Genomic DNA, 10000 nt, shown 5'->3' with positions numbered 1-10000 from the left:
TTCACCTTACTCCAATGCCAGTCTCAATCCATGACAAATCCTTCAGACGAGTTTTATGAGAGCTTGGCAGTGGGATTCCGCGAATTCATTAAACTCATGTATGAGGGGCGACGGAACTTCACTGATTCGGCGTCTTTTCAAAATCACTCGAATCAAGAAAAATTAAGTATACCTTAGTTTTACCAGACCACTGAGCTGATTAACAGCTCTCCCAGGTGCTGGCCCGAAGGATTAGACTTAATTTACGTGGCTAAGAACCAACTGGTTACTTAGCAACGGGACCTACAGCTTATTGTGGAATCCAAACCACATTATTGCAAGAAATGAATTTCTATCACCAGAAATAAATTCCTCTAACTCTTCATCAGCCGGCCGGGGAATCGAACTCCGGCCCAGCGAGTGGCAGTCCGCAGCTCTACCGACTCATCCAACGAGAATCAAGAGACTTAATCGATGACTCCCAAGTCAAAGGATGTCCTCAAGGGTATCGTAAGGGACGCCAATGCCATTTTTTAAATACCGTCATTGTCATGCAAATGATTTTTCACAAACAGCGCACGCTACCCAGACTCACGATGTAAAGCTGTAAATAATTTTAACTCGAAACTCGAGAAAAAGGTAGTGATATAACAGTAAACAATTCATAAGCTGTTTGCAAACACGCTCTACAATGCAAGATCTGTCGCGTTAGCCTTGCTGCGTATTAAGTATTAAATAAAGTGAAAAATGTTTAAGTCATTCAGTAAATGAGAACAAGGTTTTATCTATTTTCCTTGAAAGTAAATACCAGGACCGTGACCCACTTCCTTCTGCTATAAAATGAGTTAACACTTTAAGACCAGGAAATACTCGTGGAAAATTCTCCTTCGCTGATAAAAAAAAAAAAAATGGTGTCAATCAGCTTTTCATTTATCTACAAGGCGATGACGAAGGTAAAGCCTTCCGTTGGAAGTTTTTTTATCGCGCACATTTATCCCACTAAGATCATTATCCTTGAACGCGGAAATAGTGATAAGTGATGTACTTTATCTTCGGTTAATGTGGAACATCGTTTAAAAAGTCATTGTGAAATCGGAGACCTCCCCTAGGGACGTGTGCTTGAGAAAGTTATCAAGAAACAGTGGTACTGCAAATCACGAACTCAGTTTCTTGAAGGTTAATCGCTACTCGATACTCATTTAGTTGTCTGTCCTTCCGCACTTTTTTCTGTCCGCACTCTTTCTGTCCGCCCTCAAATCTTAAAAACTACTCTCAGCAGTGTTTAAGATCTGAGGCCGGACAGAAAAAGTGCGGACGGACAGACAAAGACCGGCACAATTGTTTTCTTTTACAGAAAACTAAAAGGGTAACAAGAAACGATTAACCTTCAAGCAACTAAGCCTGTGATTTGCAGCCCTCTAGTCTCAGTAGTTTTTATTTTATTTAAGGTTAAAGTTAGCCATAATCGTGCTTTTAGCAACGGTATAGGATAGGCCACCACCGGACCGTGGTTAAAGTTTCATGGGCCGCGACCCAAACAGCATTATACCGAAACCACCGAAAGATAGATCTATTTTCGGTGGCCTTGATTATACGCTGTAGCGGCTGTACAGAAAACTCTATTGCGCCGAGGAAACCTCAGCGCATTTTTTACAAATGATTTACACCAGCGTTCAAGACGAAATAACCTGAACGACGAACTGACAGTAGAGAACAATTTGTGCTAAATTACTTTATATTTCAATGCAATCGTTAATAGTCAAGAAAAATCCATAATTGTTTATAATTCACCTCCGTTTGCTAAGTGAAGACAAGACAAGGAAATACAAGCATAATTGTCCTTAAGATACTCTTCTATGGAAATCCACTTAAACCTTCAAAAAAAAAAAAAAAAAAAAACTCAAGGAAAAGTTTTGACTAAAAGACACTTCAAACACATTCATACGTAAACACCATGCACTATATATTATGGTGATTTTGGAAAGATCACAAGAGAAACAAAACAAAAAATGATCAGTACATCTGTATATATACACATTCAGTCACATTTTACCTGTGAAAAAAATACAATCAAAAACTTCTACGTACCAGGTAATCCCACACCATGCTTTAGGAGTAAAGACATCAGGCAACACCCTGTGGATGATACAATCTCTTATCCTTTCTTTGACATTCGCCAAAATATAACTCTTGGTTTAGAAAAATGCAGTTTATGTACTCGGAGTCGTTATGTCCTGTATTTGATGGATTTTCAATTAAATGTCTTTTTTAATCGAGACCCTAAAAGTAAAACAACAATCACTTCACTGATAAATTCAAATTTCTTTACTTTACAAAATTTTCCTTTTGATTTATAACACTGATCACTTTTTCTGGCTATACTTCAATGACTGGGACAGATTTTCCATTTATTTTCGGGCGCGACAGATTTTCTTCCTTTACGTTAACCTGGCGCAGTTATGTCCTCCTTGCTTCTGCTTTTACTGTAACGATAATTCACTTTATTTCAGCGACAATCGTGTCTTCTTTCTATTTTCTAACCTTTTGTCTCTAAATCTAAGCTCAAGAAAGTTAGCAAAGCCTCTGGCCTCGACACACGTGAAACCTTCAATGCAGACCTAGGAAGCTCACCCGACCTCTGTCGTCGTGATAAAATGACGGAAAGGCCAGAGATAAGATTAAAACATCGACATTCTGAAATTGGTTTACGGATGCCCCTTGATTCGTAATAGCACGGCAGGTCAAGGGTTGATTCTTCCAGAGAAGGCAAGGCTGAGAATCAGATCTTTCTAGTTTTTTACTGATAAGGCGTGCCTGTGGGGTGCTGGGGAATTCTTGGATATATTCACTCCTTCTATCTCCATCTCTAAATAGCCCAATAACCATTTCTATTTACGCCCCGTTAATGTTTGCACGCACATTTATCAGACTAACTCTGCGTAAAACAACAAGATGCTAAGGGAGATGAGTAGTAATGGTGTGCTGCAGGATACATCACTATCCCCCTCACAGGTTTTCACATGGCACATGCACGATTGGTTTGAGCCTGTAGGAAGTGGTCAGTCAGCGCTACTTGCATTGCATAGTGATGAGGCGAAGTTTAAGCCGCATGATAAACTTCTCCGATTCAGGCGAGGCTGTCCCTATAGATTTTTTTTCTTATGCCTTGAACTTTCTAAGGCTTTTCAGCCTCTTTCAACCTTTTCCCTTGTATCTTCGGTTCTATCCCATTCTCCCTGTCCTACTGAAAGACTGACTGAAACAAGGATTAACAACGAAAGAACTCACATAGGCGATTTTTTGGCAGGGAAAACTTCAAACGATTAATGTTTTGGGAGCAATACATGGCTTTAATTTTTTTTTTATTGAAGTTATAGAGACAATGAATTCTGGTAGGCGCCATTTTTAACCTTGCCAAAATAGACTTAAATCTAACCTTATTCTCAAAGTTAAATCAGCAGTTTTGAATTCATGCAACATTTGCGCAGACTGCCCAATTACAGTCAACCGCATAAAAAAAAAACTTATCGGTTGGTAGTCCTTGAAAGAAGCTCGAAGCGCTTCGCGGTGAATTACAAGAAAAATCTCCCCTCTGAAATCGCCTCGACGTCTCATGGTAAGCGAAGGTCGCCGTCTAATCCATTTCCTTCAACCGTCGGGTGATTCACATGCATCCGGCGAACGCAATCGAAGGTCGCAGCGAGGATCTCAGTGACGTGGATTTTCATAAGCCTTTGGGGTTAACAAATGTTAAGGGCCAGCCTTCTATCTCAATAAACCCTATAGCGCAGGAAAATGGGCAAGTGACAGGCATTCGAATGGCACAAATGTCTTTTGAGATGCCTTTTTCAGTTATGCAATGTTCTGAGTCTGTCCAAAATTCCTCAATTACATAATACATTAGACACCTAGAAATAGTTTTAAATGCGTTCACTCTGTTACATTAATGAGTAATCCAAAAAGCGACGTAACCCAGGACCTAAAACGAGCAAAAGTAAAAAAAAAGACGATTAATATGACACAGAGTGTGGCTGGCACATGCAAAGCTAGTCCTCACAACGCGCAACCGAGCACAAAAGACCCCCGCACCAAACCAGCACAGAGTCAACACTGGGCAAATGCCGTGACAGAAGAGCAAAGTCTCTTCGTGTCCGAAAGGCATCAACGATAATCATTTTTCTCTTTGAAAGATAAGGCTGATAGGGAAATACGTCCGAACGATTAACCCTCTGATAGTCTCCTTGATCTTGAAGAAAGGAAATAGACAATTCAAAACGAGCACTTCTCCCAAGAACGGTAGAGATGAAAATAACAATAACAATAATGATAAAAAAAAATGACTTCTTGATACGCAGGTAGGGTGTCAAACCTCAATGACAAATCGAAGTTTCTATTTGTTATCAGGGCGCCCTGGGAGGTTTAATACAACTCGATGTTCAACTGGAATTTACAGCTTACTGACTGCCCTAGGCCTAAGACCATATTTCACGTAACCTACAGATACTTAAGCTTTGAGATATCAGAAATAAACAGTCGAGTTTTCTGGACAGCGTATAATGCTGTATGAAACTCTCAGCCACGGCCCACGAAGCTCTCAGCCGCGGCCCTTGAAACTTTCAGCCACGCCCGGTGGTGGCCGTATTGTTGGCACCGTTTGATGATTGAAGGGTGGATGAGCAACATAGCAATTTGTAGCCCTCTAGCCTCAGTAGATTTTAAGATCTGAGTGCGGACAGAAAAAATGCGGACTGACAACCAAATAGCCATCTCAATAGTTTTCTTTTACAGAGAACTAAAAGGTACCATATATAGCGCAAATCGTACAATCATCCTCGCCTCTCTCGAGAAAAAGGAAAGGTCTTTACACTTGCAGTATCAGAACAATTAACAGATTCAAGTAACAGAATACGGCATACAATAAATGAATGAATGTAAAACAAAAGCCGTTCAAAATGTGATCACTCCTAAAATCATATATGAATTAAACCCAGAACTCTGTATCTCTCTCCTTATATATATATATATATATATATATATATATATATATATATATATATATATATATATATATATATATATACTATATATATATATATTTATATATATACTGTATATATATATATAAATATATATATATATATATATAAATATATATATATATATATATATATATATATATATATACAGTATATATACTGTATATGTATATATATGTATATATTTATATATATACATATATATATAAAATATATATATATATATATATATATATAATATATATATATATATATATATATATATATATATATATATATATATATATATATATATATATATATATATATATATATATAATCGAATACCACAGGAAGAATGCAGGCTGAAGTCCTGTCCCAGCGCTTTCACGATTATTCACGAGACGCTACAATCACGTGCATCTTTTGTGATCTTTCAAGTAAGCATACATCATCGCCTCCAACGCCGCTGACGCTAAGAGCCCCTTGTCTAGTCATCTTTTTATCTCGTGAAACTGAACAGTATTCAGAGTATTATATAGAAAAAAAAATTATCTTTTCTTACGTACTTTCACTTACAAGACTCATATATGGAATGGGATAATCTCGTGCAGCTCCAAGGTAAACTTTCGTTATCTTTTCCCCCCCGCTCGGAATGCAAACAGTAACATGAAAAGCCAAGAACTCGTGATCACTGTTTATAGATCGCCACTACCTGATCACAGTCAACAGTCGACAGCTTTTTTTTGTGGCGTTCGAGACTTCATTCTCAAGTACGTAGATAAGCATTAATTACATAAGAGATAACGAGGGGAATTCTCAAGGTGCAATTGCACCAATTAAAACTTGCCTTGGAGAAGGTGATTTGCTAGACTTCATTCTAAAATATTACGGGTTTTCTTCACTCCAAGCAACTTTTTTAGTTTTATCTTGCTTATTCCGTCCCTGTTTGTGATTTTGCTTCCATATCTAAGATGGAGTCTCCCTCCACGACAGGAGCGAATCGAAGTCTGCCTAATTAATGGCTCACTCCATACATCTTCCCCTCCCCCACCCCCTAGATCTTTTCTCCTCCGCTTCCCTTTTTGTACATTTTAAAAATTTTGGGCGAGATGAAATCTCGTAGTATTACTACAACATATTTACCTCCCTCATATTGACCTTCCAATAACAAGCTTGAATCAACTCATAATTACCCTAAATAAAAATAAAAATAAATAAATAAATAAAAATAAATAAATAAATAAAAATTACCTGCGATGATGCTATACCACACCTATTTTCACAAAAAATTCCTTAGGATCGAATTTCAACTGCATATGAAAACATTACTTCTAGCTCCATCTACCTCAGCTTAAAACAGTAAACTTCTAAAAGTTTTCCAGGATTATCTATATTAATTGTGTATTTCAGGTTATACCAGCATTATTTAATCTGTTCACTTCTTCACAGCCTGCTTGAAAACTGCTTGCGTAATATAGGAGTCCGAAGATTTGATTATCGTGTCCTGGCAACCTATGGGCAGTCAACAGTGCGTCTCAAATGTAGACAGTAGCCCGCCAGGGCGCGATACAGAAAATAAACTCGTTGACTGCAGCTATACTACATCATTTTTATGACCAACGAATTTCTCGTCTATTTCCTTCTCATAAAACCTAATTCCTTCTATTTCTCTATGAATACTCTCCTAAGGACAGAAATAATCATAGTTTATACTTGAGTGAATGCAATGAAAATAAAACTCTTCTATAAAAAAAAACATGAAACTGAATGCCTCAGAGCACTCTTTTACTGCGGTGGATTTGTTCAATGCCTGTTGTACTATTTTGATTATAAGTACTATCACTTTCAAAGTTCTAAGAATTCAAGGCTTATCTTCTGTCATCCGTATCAGTATTTCAGAGTAATCTTCTGAACTCTTGGAATAAATTATTCCCTAGAAACGTTTTGAACAGATTCTGCTGAGATCTAGCTATCTAACAATCCTCCTACCTTGGTCCTCTGCTACCATTTCAGTTTTGCTACATTATAGTGATTCTTTCTATACTTTCCGGACTGCTGGGCCAAAGCAACTTGGTCTGTCTCTACAGATTTCCTAAGAAACATTTGCCCATCCCAGGCAAATGTCATCTCAGTTCTGCGTTGCTGAACTGTTCCATTAACTACCAGTCCCATAACCTAACCTGACCTGTTTCTACGCCTGATTCCAAACTAGAGGACAAAAGCATTGTCTTTACTCATAACATTTATCCTGATGGCTGTTATCTTTGCGCTGTCACAGTAAGTGTTTTAGTAGAAAACAAAACGAAAAGTTATAGGTATTATGGTTAATCTCATATAAGACAAAGACAAATTAGAAACATGCACCTGCCAAACAAATGTTTCTCAAAATGAAAGTTTAGTCTATTCCCTGTGTATGATCAATCCTAAAATATTTTTTACAGAGGAGGCTGATGAACACAGAACATTAATGATACTGAAGACAAACTTTCCTCATTTAATTACTATATTTGTAAGAAAACGTAACTTTCCCGTCCTGATTCAAAAACCCTCAAGTACTGTTGAAAACAAAAATCTCAAAGGATGACCAAAAAAATTTAAATCATTACATAAAGGGACAACTTACCGTACAACATGCAACACAAACTGGAACATTTTAGTAGCATCGATTAAAACAACCAAAGAAAATTTTGCCTTCAATAGCAACTTAATAAAAAATACCAAAATAACAAAAGCTGCGAATAGCCGAACATATATGAAAATGTAAGCGTGGGAAAACCCAAATTACCTCCTCTAAACTGAATCATTAGTCTAGTTTTCACTTACCTTCCCCAACAATTATAGGAGACAAGGTGCTGGTGTGCATTATGGCAAGGAGTCTAATGTCTTCAGGATCTGACTAGGTATTCTTCGTTTTATTCAATTTTACAGCCAAGGTGCAAAAGAGATTTCAGACAACAACTTTGTGTGTAAATCGGTAATCTCTGAGTGTTTTTTTTTTTATCAATATACTATATAAAAATATCTTTCATACGAGTTTTGGGTAATATACTGGCACATGGGTTTCATACATTGAGCAACACTTCAGTAGCAAAAATATGTATAAAATACAAATAAAGTAACATTTAATCTTCGGAGATCAACGTCGTTTCTCAAATATCTCTTAAAATTTAAGTGTTTCTCTTGGCCAAAAGATGGTCTCACTTCAAGCTCAGTCGTCAGGGAAGGTTGCCGGCCCGAAAAACCAACTGTTAGGGAACCCAAGGGCCGTGATTGACAATCCAGGCTTCTAGGCGGATATGTGCTGGGTGGCAGGCAGCATCCCTACGAGAGTTTAAAACACATCTGTCACTTATGACCTTGAACCAAGAACAAGTCAAACTTATGGCACCTAGACAGCAGCCAAGGCAGGCCCAGCTTGCTCCCGGGTTACGCTTCCTCCTCCTAAGCAACGTACAATACCACTATTGGTGGAAACTTCGTTCAAAGTAGGGAAATCTTTCTTTGGAGTCACGCTGCAACGCGGAGTGTACTTTGGGTATGGAGAAATAGCAATGAGGACGTAACGGTGGTGACGACGAGAACGCTTTGTGAGTGTCTCCACAGGACAGCGGATACCAGGGGCCAGTGAAATACTCTTGGTCAACAGGGCCAGATTGACGCTACTAGGTACAGGAACGCCTAAACTGACGTCCCTGTACGAATGTGCTCGTACGCCGGCTTAACTGCTTCAGATTTGTACTGAGGGTTAAATGGATCTTTTCACTATACACCCCATCAACTGTTTCTTCTTGAGTAATCCTTTAGCACTGAGATAACATTAGCTTGTGAAACGCAATTGTATATTACATCTGCTTTCAGAATACTACTTTAAAATATTAGAATATCCTTGCCAGTTAATGCAACCTTCAGGGGAGACAGGATGTGTGAAATGCTGCAGGTACAGATGATGGCAGACAACGATGAGAATTCAATGGCCTGTAACAAGAGAAGAAAAAATAAGGGTTAGTTATTGGAATTCAATTTGACAGAAGTCTAAAAAAGATGACTCATGCTATGGTAATGCCACTGACAGTGACTGAAGCCTAACATGTCTGCGATCCATACCACATGCAAGATATTTATCACATGTTTGTGAATGGTGCTTAATTTTCTTAATCTGTTATTATATTATTCAGAAGATAAACCCCTATTCATATGAATAAGCCTACAGGGGCCACTGATTTGAAATTCAAGCTTACGAAGAAGCATATAGTGTTTATTTGAAAGAAATTGCAGAAGATAATAAGAAATACAAAAGAATAGATAAGTTATCAGAAAATAAATAAATTAACAAAAAATAGATAAATATGTGAATAAATGATCAAAATACAAGGTGAATTGTTTTAGGGTAGTAATGCATTGCATCTGTGCTTGAACTTTCGAGGCTCCTGTCACACAACATCCTCAAGATCTTCCACAGTCTAACGGTGTGAGGACTGTGGAACAGTCAAATCTATTGGTGTTTGTGGAAAATTAATTATTCCGTGAGACTGTTCGTAAAACCACTAATAACTCTGATTTCAGTCTGTATTAATAAAAAAATCTGGAATGATTGCATCTTTGAAAAAATGTACATCACGAAGCAATGTAATAAGTGGAGTTTTCAAAATAAAGCACATAAATTATGGTTGAAGTATGTTTGGCAATCAGTGGTGAATAATACGAATGCATTTACCAGTAAAATGAAGCTAGTGCTGTCACACCACCTTCTTCCTAAACCAATTTAAACATGATGAACCAAAGCAGTCTGTGAGAAGAGCAACTTTAAGTTTGGAGACCACACAGACACTTCTCACTATTAAAAGAACTGCGTCTACAGAAATCAACACGTGCAAATGATTTAACCATGGACAGGACCTTCAACTTGAAAGTCTCAAACAAGAAAGGATTGGTCAGAAAAAACAATTAAGGGCATTAGAGCCAACTGTATTTAAGCAGCCAGTTCCAGTGCTGTAATCAACACT

The 10000-nt window shown here is 37.7% G+C and overlaps 1 protein-coding gene across 11 annotated transcripts in view; it reads right to left on the bottom strand.

Moving 5' to 3' along the window:
• LOC136838576 (uncharacterized) overlaps nt 1-10000 on the bottom strand; it is a 211861-nt gene that overhangs the window by 153318 nt on the left and 48543 nt on the right. For 4 of the 11 annotated variants that reach the window (XM_067103755.1, XM_067103744.1, XM_067103765.1 and 1 more), the window contains exon 2: nt 7821-8972. In XM_067103755.1, the coding sequence (XP_066959856.1) occupies nt 7821-7860 (40 nt within the window). In that variant the 5' untranslated portion in view covers nt 7861-8972. Of the gene's footprint in view, nt 1-2067; nt 2260-2520; nt 2592-3921; nt 4092-7820; nt 8973-10000 lie in introns of those variants that run through there. The other 7 variants (XM_067103748.1, XM_067103742.1, XM_067103759.1 and 4 more) reach the window with 6 other exon arrangements.

Source organism: Macrobrachium rosenbergii, chromosome 5 (assembly GCF_040412425.1).
Source record: "Macrobrachium rosenbergii isolate ZJJX-2024 chromosome 5, ASM4041242v1, whole genome shotgun sequence".
Classification (NCBI taxonomy): domain Eukaryota; kingdom Metazoa; phylum Arthropoda; class Malacostraca; order Decapoda; family Palaemonidae; genus Macrobrachium; species Macrobrachium rosenbergii.
The sequence above is the reverse complement of the archived record's forward strand: the minus strand, read 5'-3'. Positions and strand labels throughout refer to the sequence as shown.